The sequence below is a fragment of the Trichosurus vulpecula genome, chromosome 9 (genome assembly GCF_011100635.1).
Source record: "Trichosurus vulpecula isolate mTriVul1 chromosome 9, mTriVul1.pri, whole genome shotgun sequence".
NCBI lineage: Eukaryota > Metazoa > Chordata > Mammalia > Diprotodontia > Phalangeridae > Trichosurus > Trichosurus vulpecula.
In genome coordinates this window covers 159,451,048-159,464,276 of record NC_050581.1, presented here as the reverse complement: position 1 = coordinate 159,464,276, position 13,229 = coordinate 159,451,048, and the positions used below count along the sequence as shown (strand labels likewise).

The 13,229-nt window shown below is 41.6% G+C and overlaps 1 protein-coding gene across 1 annotated transcript in view; it reads left to right on the top strand.

The window, feature by feature from the left end:
- EDEM1 (ER degradation enhancing alpha-mannosidase like protein 1) overlaps positions 1–13,229 on the top strand; it is a 40,177-nt gene that overhangs the window by 15,225 nt on the left and 11,723 nt on the right. The window contains exons 3-8 of the mRNA XM_036738142.1: positions 484–587; positions 4,535–4,706; positions 6,333–6,516; positions 7,547–7,721; positions 9,139–9,259; positions 11,966–12,136. Of these exons, the coding sequence (XP_036594037.1) occupies positions 484–587; positions 4,535–4,706; positions 6,333–6,516; positions 7,547–7,721; positions 9,139–9,259; positions 11,966–12,136 (927 nt within the window). The remainder of the gene's footprint in view (positions 1–483; positions 588–4,534; positions 4,707–6,332; positions 6,517–7,546; positions 7,722–9,138; positions 9,260–11,965; positions 12,137–13,229) is intronic.

The window sequence follows — 13,229 nt, the reverse complement described above, 5'->3', positions numbered from 1 at the left end:
AACCAAACAAACAAACAACATGAAACACCAAACTGACTGTTCCTCATGATGTCTGTATGTCTAGATAAAAAGTTTTTTAAATTCACTCATTCTTTGAGATAATTGTCTCTAATATCATAAGCCAGATATTTGGCATCCTGTAGACATAACCTATACATTTATTTGTAGAGAAATGAGCAAGATAGTAAGATTTTTGATGGGACTGACCTTGAGTAGGAGGGAATGGGTGAGTGGGAAGGGAGAGTAATTTTATGCTTTTGTCTTTTGGGAAGGGGACTTGGGTTCCCCAAGAGGATAAATTTGCTTTTTGATAGGACACATTACATAAATGGGACCTTTTGCAGTTCTTGGTTTCTTGTTTTTGCCTGGGTGGATTGCAACACCACATCCAGATGCTTATGTGGGAGTAGTCCAACTGTCTAAAACATCTGCAGCCTCCATTTCAATTTAAGTGGTTTTAATGTTTTATGTTCCTCTTTCAAGATAATGGGAAATTCATCAGAGTTCCAGAAGGCAGTGAAATTAGTGATCAACACAGTTTCATTTGACAAAGACTCCACAGTCCAAGTCTTTGAGGCTACAATCAGGTAATCATAAACAAGACTGAGGAAATTTTTTTGTGTGTAGAATGAAAGGTGCCCCTAATTGAAGGGGTGAATGGATGGGAAGGGAAGGGGCAGGAAACAAGCATTTATAGAGTACCTACTGTGTGCCAGACACTGTGCTAAGCCCTTTTACAAATATTATCTCATTTGATCTTCACTGCAACCCTGGGAAGTAGATACTATTATTATCCCCATCTTACAGTTGGGAACTGAGGCAAACAGCAGTTAAGTGACTTGCCCAGAGTCACACAGTGTCTGAGGCTGGATTTGAACTTAAGACTTACTGACTCCAGACCCAGTGCTGTAACCACTGTGCCACCTTGCTGCCTTATTTTGAAGTGACCCAAAGGTCATATAACTTAGACAAGTGGTAAGCAAAAAATTTCAAACTAGCTAAATATGGGATTAGAAGAATGTTTTTTGTTTGCTTTTTAAAGAAAAAATGTTTACTTCATTCTAGAATTGCCAGATTTAGATTGTTTCCCTCGATGACCAGTCTTGTTTTCCTTTCATGATAATAACTCATTTTTCTAGTGCTCTAAGGCTTACAAAGATATTTCTGTATGATAGTCCTGGCCAGTAGACAAGTATTAAAATCCCCATTTCACAGTTGAGGAAATTGAGTTTCAACAGAAGCAAAGGGACACGTCTCTTGTTGCTTCAGAGCTTGGTCTGGCCCCCAGCCTGTGGCCTTTTGGACCCAGGCCTTTGCGAGCCTGAGAGCAGGGAATCCTCTCTGTGTATCACCTTCTTTATCTTTAAGAAGTACTACAGACTGTGGACCTGCTTTTCCTTATATGTAGTGCTAGAAGCTGAGTTGTTATTTTTTAACTTCAAGTACCCTTTTTATTTTTGTCATAGGGAGACCCATTCTGAGAAATCACTGGGCTAATGGCTAAGTTAACTTAGAAGTTAAGTTAACAGGGCTAAGTTAACTTAGGAAACACCTATCTCCTCAGAAGTCACTTTTTCATTTCTCCTCTCCCCTTCTCATGGCTGCTCAGCCGAAGTGGTTAGGAGGATACTGACTGCTTCTCAGACAAACCAGCCTCCCTAGGTGGGCCCTGGGTGATGGAGGCTTCTTTTAGTTGACTACATAGTTCTGTTTTTCTTGGATGTCTAAATCTTCCCAAAGAGGAGGAATTTAAGTTTTGGGGAAATATGTTAGCGCTTCAGTGGAGATAAATTTTATTGCTCACACTAGGAGTATTTTAATAAAAAAGATTGAGTATTATCCTCTACTATTTCTTCCCATTTATTGGGGCACTTTGGCATTCATATTGATGCTCCCTCAGACTCACTAAATCTCCTTAATCCCCATGACCTTCTTAATCCCACAGTCCTTTTCCATGGCCTTAATCTTGTGTCATCTCACTTCAGCCACCCGTGTGTGTGGTCAGACCTTGGATCTCAGCCTCACCCAGGAGTGTCCTTCACTTCCTTTATCAAGACCTCCCGACATTCCTCTGTCTGATTGTAGCTATCATTTCCTCTTTCTTATGCCTCTGTCTCTCCTCTCTCTGTTGTTTCATCAGGCCACTCCCCCTGCTTTGACTTCACTTTCCTTCATTCTCTTCCCCAGCTCTCAATCCTGTAGTTAACCTTTTCAGTTCCACCCTGTCATCAACTCCCAAGTCTCTCTGCCCCTTGTCTGTTTGACCCCTTGTCCTGTTGCTGCTCATCCCTTGCTCCATCCCAGCTATCTACCTCCTCTGCTCCTATTTGTAATGTGCTGGAGAACAGAGTAGGAGGAAATCACACACCTCTGTTCACTTGGGCACCTTATTACTTGTTGTAACCCAGCTTCATCTGAGCTCTCACTCCAGCAGGCAATCCTTTTATTCTTCCCTAACTGATTTCCTACCTCACTTCGTTCAAGCTATTCCAAGCCCTTCTCGGTGTCTACTCTGACCTTTCCTCTACTCCTCTTTCCTCACCTGTGAGTTAATCATCCCCTTTCTCTAATCTTGTCTTCAACTTCTGTCCTTCTCTATGGCCTTCAAACCTCTCCAGGTCTTCCCCCACCTTGAGAAACCTTCACTAGTTCTTAAAAACCTTAACTATCCTGTTAAGTTATTGTTCCATACTTTTCCTCCCTTTCCTGATCAAACTCCTAGGAAGAAAGCTGTCTATGCTCATGGCCTCCACGTCTTCTCTCACTCACTTCTCAACAGTCCTTTGTAACCTGGCTTCTAACTTCAAAACTCAGCTGAAATGATTTTTTCTGTGATCTGGTAGTTGCCAAATCTGATGACTTTTTCTGAGTCCTCATTCTTCTAGAACTATGTGCTATATTTGACAAACCTTCTGAGTACCATCTCTTTAGAATTTTATCACACTATTCTATTCACTCCTGGTTTTTTTTCTTCTCATGTGACTTTTTCTTCTTAGTCTCTCTTGCTGATTTTTCTTCCATATCTTGTTGCTTCTTTGCGTGCTCCAAGGTCTATCCTAAACCCTCTTCTCTTCCCCTTCTCTTGCCATACTTTCACATATCATAACATCATCTGCTCCCATAAGTTTGACTATCTTCTCTATGTGCTGACTCACAGATAAATCGATCCAGCCTCAGTCTCTCCCCTGAGCTTCAGACCTTCATCAGGAATTGCCAGCTGGACATGTCTTAAAGACATCTTAAATTCAACATGTTCAAAACTAAACTCATTAACTTTCCTCCTAAACCATCACCTTTTCCAAACTTCCCTGTTGCTGTCCAGTCTCCCAGGTTTATAACCTTAGCATTATCCTCGACTTCTCACTTTTCCACATATCCAGTCAGTTATCAGATCTTGCCATCCCTGTCTTTACAAGCCTCTCCCCTCTTATCCCTTCTCTCCACTGACACAGCAGCCACCTTAGTTCAGGCACTTATCATGACTCTTTTTGATTGTGGCAATAGCTGTCCCGTTGGTTTTCTTGCCTCAAGTTCCCCCCTGCTTTTTGCCCGCTTGTCTTTCACCCAGCTGCCCGGATCTAGCCATGCCACTCCCTTATCCTCTCTACCCCAGTGGTTGCATTTTACTCCCAGGATAAATATAAATTCCTCTTTTTGTCTTTTAAAGCCCTTCACAGTCTGACCCCAGCCTGTGTTTCTAGCTTCATTAGATATTATTTCCTTTTCCAGCCAAACTGACCTCTCTATTCTTTATATATAGCATTCCACTGCCTAGCCCTGCACTGTCTTCTGTGCCTGGAATGCCTCTCCCCTCACTTCTGCCCTGTATAATCTTTCTCTTCCTTTGAGACCTAGCTCAAGCACAACCTTCTGTGTGAAGCCTTTCTTGATACCCCCTCCCCCTCATCTAACTGTTTCATGTTTATTTGTATTCCTTTCTACTCTCCCCCTCATCTAACTGTTTCATGTTTATTTGTATTTCTTTCTACTTATTCTGTATACACTTACATATGTATTTGTTGTCTCCCTGTTAGATTGTAAGCTCCTTGTGAGCAGGGATTGCTTCATTCTTTATATTTGATTCTAGTACCTAGCACTGTGCCTGGAGTATAGTCACTTAAATGCTTGTTGTTTGGTCCTGGCAGTAATTGGAACCCGTTAAGGTGGGTCAATGTCATTTATGTAAATGATCAGGATTAACAGGGCACTTTGTATTCTTTGAAGTGACCTACCCATGAAACAGCTTTTCTCCACTTGAGTGACTTAGATCAGCAAGAATGCGTTGTGTCTCATTAGGACTGAAATGGGTGTCCAGAGGTGGTGGCCAAGTGCATTCCTCTGATTCCAGGTCATACCCTGCGCGTGTTCTATAAAAAATACAGCCTTCTGCCATTCTGATTTCACCATGGGAGTGTAGACATCATCCAGTCTAACTATTTTACAGATAATGAAACTGAGGCCTAGTTCTTTTGGGTTTTAAGTATATTCACAGGTGTAACATGAGTGTCTTTGCTTTTTTTCTTTTTCACAATAGGGTCCTTGGAAGTCTCCTTTCTGCCCATAGAATAATAACTGACTCCAAACAGCCCTTTGGTGACATGACAATTAAAGATTATGATAATGAATTGTTGCATATGGCTCGGGATCTGGCATTGAGATTGCTCCCTGCCTTTGAAAATACAAAAACTGGAATTCCCTATCCTCGGGTAGGTGAACCCCTTTGCATTGGGTCTTCAGATTTTCTATGTAATGTAACATTCTTTCTACTCCTTGAAAACTTTTTTTTTTTTTTTTGCAGGGTGGTGGTGGAGGAGCTGGAGAGCAGAGTAGGGGATGGGATAGTTAGGGAATAATATATCTTGGAAATTTTCCCTCCAAATATTACAGTTTAAGCTTGCCTGCATTGCTTGTGGATGTCCCTTAGTCACTTCATGTGACTGTGTATCTTTCACTAGGTAATAGGTTTCCTGGGACAGGGATCTTGATTTCAGTCTCTTATTGTTCTAGACTAGACCCTCTTAGCATACTCCTGCATGCACTAGGTTCTAGGTGAAGGTTGCTAAGTGAGTTCAAAAGATCACAGATTTAAAACTGAGGTTAGAGGCCATGTGGTCTGACTTCCTCCTTTTACAGATATGGAAACTAAGGCCTTAAGGGTAGTGTCTTTCAAATGTGGTTTCCACAGTCTAGTAGATCCACTGCCTCAGTGCTGATTTAAATATGAGAACTATCCTTGTAGCATTACAGCTGTGAGCTGCTTCCTCTGGGGGGTGAGTCAGGCCCTGGGGGTGGTGAGGAGTTCTGCCAGAGCCTAGAACCTGGCTGATGATGAAATAAAGTGTCGTTGGATGTACATGGGAGTAAGTTTAAAGCATTGCAATAACACCCTGTAAATTCTTGGTGATTTTATAACTCTTTTTTGTCTTGGACCTATATGCTTAGAGTCACTGTAGCTATAGAAATCCACCAGATCTGCAGTGATGTAGTTTAGCAAGTGGCACTATATTGATTTTCCTAGCCTTTCATTAATAACATAGAAATCTAGAATTCTCATTAACTTCCTTTTTGGGACCTCTCCCTGCTTTGTACATATTCCTAGTGACAATCATTCTCATTTGACTCAGGGCTGTAGGCAAATGTTCCTGGAAAAGTCTGGAGGGGTGCAGGATTCCTGTTAAAAGAAAACTTGACTTGCCAGGCTGATACTTCAGCAAGCAGTTTATTAGCAGGGTGAGGTCAGGGGAAGAGGAAGGGGCCCCGGCGCTAGAGTCTGGGCACAGCCAGCAGCCTCAAGGAAATAAGCAGCAAGGACAGAAATATCCAAAGTAACATAGTCATACTTAGAGGGAAAGGAGTGCAGTCATGTGTGATACCAAGCCATCCCCTTCTCTGGGTATACCCATGATCTCCAGGGGTCCTATGCCTGTTCTGGCTAGAGGTGGCTGAACCACCTGTAAAGAGGGTGCTTTCCAGTAGGGCTAAGAATAGTCGAGGCCCTCTCTAGGAGTAGGTACAAACACACCAAGAATATTCCTTTATGCAAAATAAAGTAGATTTACCAGAACTGGGTAGAGGATGCAGGTGGGTGCCAGGGACATGTAATCCCACAAGGGACAAGAGGTTCAAGTTTTCTTACTAACTTAGTATCATGGTGTGGGTACTGATCTTGCTGAGAGTTGCTTGGTATGCAGAGATTGCTGTTTCAGGAGGCCACGCAAGTGGATTTCAGGGACTTGTAGCTGATCAGGGCCTTCTAGCAATTTTCTGTTGCATTCTTCACAATCTTGTTGAGTGGCCTTGCCCACTCAGCCCCTGTACTGTTCTGTCTCCAGGTGAATCTCAAGAGCGGCGTCCCTCCTGACAGCAATAATGAGACATGTACAGCAGGTGCTGGCTCCTTGCTGGTGGAGTTTGGGATTCTTAGCCGGCTGCTGGGGGACTCAACGTTTGAGTGGGTGGCCAGACGGGCAGTGAAGGCCCTTTGGAATCTGCGCAGCAATGACACTGGGCTCCTAGGTGCGGTGACTGCTCTTCCTTTCCTCTAATGCCTTTGACTTCCCCATTCTTTTTTCTCTCTGCACCTCCTCCTCAGACCATTGGAATCTCAGGAGTAAGGATCCATTTAGATTCCCCTTTGGTTCCTTTCCCCTTGAACTTTTGCCTTGAGTATGGCTGAGGGATCTGTCAAGACTGTCTTCTGAAGTGATGTCTCTGAGCACATTCCTTTTAAAAAATAAATCATAATGACTCATAAGTGAGGACACTATAAAAAGAAGTGCCTCTGAGGGAATTTTCTGCATGTCCAAAATTAGGTTTTAAACATATACTGGCAGTGGCAGGGGTGTCTCCCTCTGGCGAAAAACCCAAACCTCAAGTACTAGACTGAATTAAATCTGAAAGGGGTGTGTGTGTGTGTGTGTGTGTGTGTGTGTGTGTGTGTGTGTGTGTGTATTTTGTAGTCTAAGAGGTCAAGGTAGAGTTTCGAAATGGGTTTTGTTTCTAATTTTATTCTTTGTATTGTAAAATATTTGTCATCCTTGACCTGAAGACTTGTGAACTATAGCTAATCATTGAAAAAAAAATTAGTCACCTTGTGCTTCATAATTGTCCCTTTGCCCCCTTCTTTCTCCCCCATCATCTGTATTGGCATAGCCTGATGGGACAGATGATTTGGTACTTTTCTTTTGCTCCGAAGAGTTGAGAATTGGGAGTCTCATAGGAGACTTCAGATCTGAGTTTAAAATTGTAATAGACCTCAGATGTCATCTGGTCTGTTATGAAGAAATTGAAATCCAGAGAGGTTGTGACTTGCCCAAGGTCACACAAGTAGCAGAGCTAGATTTTAAACCTAGGTCCTTTTACCCCTAATTTAGTGTTTATTGCCCTGTGACATGCTGAATTAAAATTTAACAACCAAGGTTTTCCCCCTTCTCTCACTGGCTACAAATTAGGATTACCCCAATGAGTCGGATGACAGTGTGTGGTTGAGAGGTAGAAGAATTGAGTAATGGAACCTTGAAATGTCCCATGCTGTGTATTTTTGCAGGGAATGTTGTGAATATCCAAACAGGCCACTGGGTTGGAAAGCAGAGTGGCCTTGGTGCTGGATTGGATTCCTTCTATGAATACCTCTTGAAATCTTACATTCTCTTTGGAGAAGATGATGACCTAGAGATGTTTAATGCTGCCTATCGGAGTATTCAGAACTATTTAAGAAGAGGGTATGTGTGTCTAACACTCAGTTCTTTTGGCCATTGCAAAAATAAGTGAGCGGTATTCTAAATTGCCTTGCAGATTTCAAGCTGTTTGTGTTCTTTCCTCCCCTTGGCCACCTCTTTCCCCTTCCATTTCTGTTTCCTCTTGCCCACCCCCTTTCAGCTTGCTCATCCTCTTCCCCTTCCTTTTCCCCCTTCCTTTCCCCCTTCCCATTCCTTTGCCTTTTCCCCTTGCCTTTTCCTCTTTCTTTTCTTTTTTTTTCTTTCCGCTCCTCCTCCCTTTCCCCACCTCTTTCCATTTCTACACTTGACACCCCTTTTGGTCTTTTTGCCTTTGTACTGCTGCTAAAGATTAGTTCAGGTAATTTTCATTGCTTATCTAGATGATCTATCACATTTTCTCTTTCTCTAGTACACAGTTACTTATTGCTTATTATATGGGTCCAACAGGTCAGGAGATTATTGCTGTGGAGGACATAACTGACTTGTAATATTTGTGAAGTGCTTAGCACAGTTCCTGGCACATAGTAGTTGCTGTATCAATGCTTATTCCCTTCCCCTTCCATGCTGTAATGGCTTTCTTCCTTGAGTCTTTCTTGGCCATGTAGAGTGTTTTGTCTGGACTCTGGCTGACTCCGCAATCTGCTGTGTGGTGCTCAAGGTTTTCTTAGGCTCATAATGTATTTATCTCTGGCATTGTAGGAGCTCCCTCTTAAATCACTTTATTTGGATATGATGCCATAGCAGACTAGGATTGGTAGTTTTTGTTTGTGGGAGGGAAAAAAGTGGAAATAAACTTGAGCTTTGCTTAGGCAGTCATAGAGTTATAGCATTTCAGAGTTGGAAGGGCACTTAGTGATGATATTGTCCACCCCCTCTTTTTATAGATGAGGAAATTAAGAGGCCCGCAGATGTGGAATTACTTTCTCAAGGTCACAGAGTTCATTTGTTCAGGAACCTGAACTACAGCTCAGGTTTTCTGACCTCCAGTTCAGTATCCTATACTACTCCCAGAGCATATTCTTTGGGTCCATGCCATGGGGCCTGGATGATTACATTCAATTCAGGAAGTGTTTATTAGGTACATATGGTAGGTCTTCTTTCAACTCTAGAATTTTTAGATATGAGGAAACTTGAGATTTAGAGAAGCCAGGACTGGACCCAGGCCCATGGTTTAATGAGCTAGAACCCCAGGCCTCCTGAAAAGAGAACCTTCATTAATCAAGCCTCCTTGGGTAAAGTCCAATTTGGATTTGCATTATACTGAATTCCTTTCTCTAGAGAAAGTAATTATAGCCAGAAATGAAAGTTATCTTCAAAAGGATACATTTTTTAAAAGAAAAGGGTAGATAAGTTAAACATTGTATCCCTTCAGAAATTGTGGGGCCTATCAAAGTACTTTCTGCTTTGTTTCAATTTGTAGCCGGGAAGCTTGTAATGAAGGTGAAGGAGACCCTCCACTATATGTGAATGTGAACATGTTCAGTGGCCAGTTGATGAATACCTGGATTGATTCTCTGCAAGCTTTTTTTCCTGGATTGCAGGTACGTTTGTTAAGTTCTCTAAGAAAAGAAGGTAATGCCACCTTCTGGAATAGAGAATGCTCCTTGTTTTGGTTTTGTCCTTTCTTGTACTAATTTGATGCCCCCAGCAGGAAAATGACCTTTGAGAATTGTTTAGGGCCTGTTTAGGGTCTTTTTTATTTTTTGCAACCTTTATAGGCAATCGCTTGTGTCTAAGAATGAGTCACAACTGGAATAACAAACACAGATCAGTTTGGAAGCTGTTGTTTTGGTTTTTGTCCTTTGTTCTCAAAGAGACCAGTGGCATCACAAGGGCGATGTCTTGGCTCGAATTTGATTTAAGTGAAGCAGAACTATGCAAAGTCATCAGCCTCTCTCTCTCCTCCAGAGTCATTGCAGTCCAGTGGCAAGATATTAGTCAAGATGACTGGCAGTGGCTTGGGATGCAGGGGTGTGACCTTAGCCTTTCTAAATTAAGGTCTTTCCCAGGCCTTGGTTTGTCTGAGGCTATGTCCTTGCACTGACTAAGGGTTTGGAAGCTAATATTTTTCAGATGCAACTTGGAGTGGGGGGAGCTCAAAAATGTTTTTTTATGAATTGCTTTCTCTCAAATGTAGCTGGATCTTTAGTTGCACCAGTAGAAAAGGGATAAATACAGATAACATCAAACAGGTAAACTAAAAGTTTCTTTGTCTCTGAAATAAATTTGAGACACTTCGTGCTTGGCCCTGATACTGTCCTCATAGCCCCTTAGCTCTATAGTTCTAGCAGCTGGACGCTGGGGCAAGGGAGAAGCAGTAGTTACTGCTCAGAGTTGACAAAGTAGGCAGTTAAAGAATGAGATCTGGGTCCAGCTGTTCTGTTTTGGGTGAGACAAAATTGGACATCATTTAAAGTTCAGGTGATCTAATTTGCCGGACTCTGCCCAATGTGTTTGGGAGCTGAGAGGAGATAGGAGAATTTCTAGAATGTACAAGGTAATGAGATCTGGATAATTAGATTTACCAGATCTTTGGTCATATTGTCATAGGTGTGTAAACATTGTGAGATTGTGCCAGCTTGAATAGCATCTCCACAGAAGACAGAGTTTTTAGTGCTCACCTCTGGACAGTCAATTCGCAGGGGCATGATCACTCTTCATATATTTGGAGTACTTTGGCTTGTAGGCAGAGTCATTCAGAATTATGGGTGAATGGTAAAGGAAGGAAGATTTCAGCACAGATATATGGAAGCACCGTAGCTGCCCCATAAGGGTGGTTGTAAGTTACCTATCCCTGGGAGTGGTCAGCCAAGATGAGAAGGCCCCAGAGGCCTCTGTTGGACAGCGGGGTGGACAATCTGGCTTCTATGATTCCTTTCAACGCTTGAGATTCTATGAGTCTAATGCTACCTGTTAATTAATTAAACAAGCATTTATTAAGCACTTACTATGTGCCAGGTGTATATTTGTTCCTGTTCTACTTGAAAACAGTGAGTTGCCTTTAAAGTAGGTTTTGCTTTATGGTCCTTGATTTTCAGTGGCCAGCCTATCTAAGGCAGAACTTGAAGACAGTCCCCGTTGTCCCTGTCACTTTGTGCTGGTTCTGTAGCATAGTGGCTTTCTAGCTGCACAAAGTCAGGGAGACTTCGGGTTGAGTCCCACTGTGCCATAGGCTGTCACTGTCAACTGGGACAAGTGCTCTAGAAGATTCTCTAAGACTCCAGTTTCAGAGTCGGTGCATATCTGTATTGATTGGTGGAGGGAGTTTCTCACTGGGAGCTCTGTCCATAGAGGAAATCACAGGTCTAGTTAACAACAACAGAAGATCTCCTTGGTGTGAGTTTGCCTATTTCCAGGACCAATCTTGACCCTGGACCCCCCTCAGGTTATCATCCTAAGCAAATCTTGTCGCTGTCTTTCTGCAGATCCTCCATAGAGGATCCATTCAGCTTGCTAGAAGCCTTCCTCAGGTTTCTTTCCTACTGTCTAGTTCAGTATTTGGGTCATAGGTCAGTTGTCTCTCACTTGCAGTGCATGGCCGGCTTGCTTCCTTGTCCATTCATGTGAGTCCTTGATGGAGTGTTCTGTTGCTACTTCTGAAAGGCAAGTCTCTGTTGATGATGTGCTGTTGCTATTTGTCTTTAAAGCACATAGTGAAGCATCTGTCTCTCTCACACACTCTCTTTGGAAGCTCTTTGCAGCTGGAATGCCCCAATCTGAGCTTCTAGGGAGGCTTGAGTGGAGGCAACTTTGTGTAGACAGGCTCTGAGAATCAATTGTGGCAAAGCCACCTGTCATCAGAAAGGAACTGAGCAGAGAAACTAGATAGCTTCTTAGTTCTCCTTAGTCCAGAAGAGCAATTGTTTGAAATGACCCCCTCCAGCAATGGCCAGTGCTCTCACCTTAGATAAGCACAAAAATGTACTCCACAGGCTAGTCTGAAGTAATTTTTGAATTCTTCCAGTAACAGGCAATTGAGATGGTTCTCCATTCATTTATAGAACCTCTGAAAACTTCCTGGCCTTCCTATTTGAAACTCTTTAATGAAATGAGCATGCACAGGCCAAACAATTCTATTTGCTCAGATGTCCAGCCTAGTTTCCTCATTGCCAGCATGTTTCCAGTCATGTCTATAGATGAGCTATAGTAAAGTTTAAAGAGTAGAAAATCAATCCTGTTGAATTGGGGTGAAGAGCTTTCTCCTTGGGAGAAGTGACCATCAAATTACCTTTCAATCTTTTCTCTAGGTATTAATAGGGGATGTGGAAGATGCCATCTGCCTTCATGCCTTTTATTATGCCATCTGGAAGCGATATGGTGCCCTCCCAGAGCGATACAACTGGCAACTACAGGCCCCTGACGTTCTCTTTTACCCTCTGAGGCCAGAGCTGGTGGAATCAACCTATCTCCTTTACCAGGTATGCAAGTTCATTTGAGAGTAGGGAAAAATATATGTGCTTATGTGTTCACATTTACATGTCTGTCTAGTAGACATGTAAAAATATTACCTAAATATGTATGGTCTGGCCTGGGGCTTTGTTCATTTAGGAAACTCCCTCTATGAATGCAAGTCCACAACTGCTGTGACTGTATGTTATCGTCTTAGTAAGAGGTTTAAGTGACTTGCATTAAGTCTGGGGTTACATAATATGTGTGTGTAAGTAAATATACAGAAAATATTCATGGTATGATAGATATTCAATATAATTATTATATAATATATGATTGTATTTTAAATATTTATAATTTATAATGAGCATATGTTTTATAATACAGGATTATATATGCATGTATGTATATGTGTGTATGTATATCTATACAAACACATACATGTATAGATATTCATATATACATATATATGTAGAGAGAGAGAACAAGAACAGTATATTATAGTGGATGAAGGCTGAACTTGGAATCAAGAAAGGTCTAGGTTCATATTTAGACTCTGAAATGTAGACTTTTTGACCCTGGACAAATTAACTTTTATGTGTCTTAGGTAACTCTCTGAAGCTTAACTGGATAGATGGAAAGAGTTCCTCTCACAGAACTACAGACTTGTTATATATATTCACACATGTGTGTGTCTATACATATGTGTATGTGTGTGTGTATATATATGTGCATGTGCGTACATATGTGCATGTGATGTGTGTATATATGTATGTGTGTGTGTGTATATGTGTATATATATGTATGTATGTATGTATGTATACACTGCAATATAAATACACATACCCATAAATATTTACAGAGCACCAAGTACTTAACATGGAAATTTGGCCCTCAGCAAATATTTGTTGTACACTGAACAAAAAAACCACATTATTGTCTTCTAGCATGAGATAGGTTTTCAGACAGAGAATTCATTTTTACTTTCTTGTGTCCTTTATTGTAAAGGAAACCTAGAGGATTCCTGTTTGATGTTTTCATTTAAATCTTTTTTTCTTTTATTAAAAGTTATTGAAATTTTTTGTTTTAACTTCACGTAAATTTCCCCTTTAAATCTCTTCT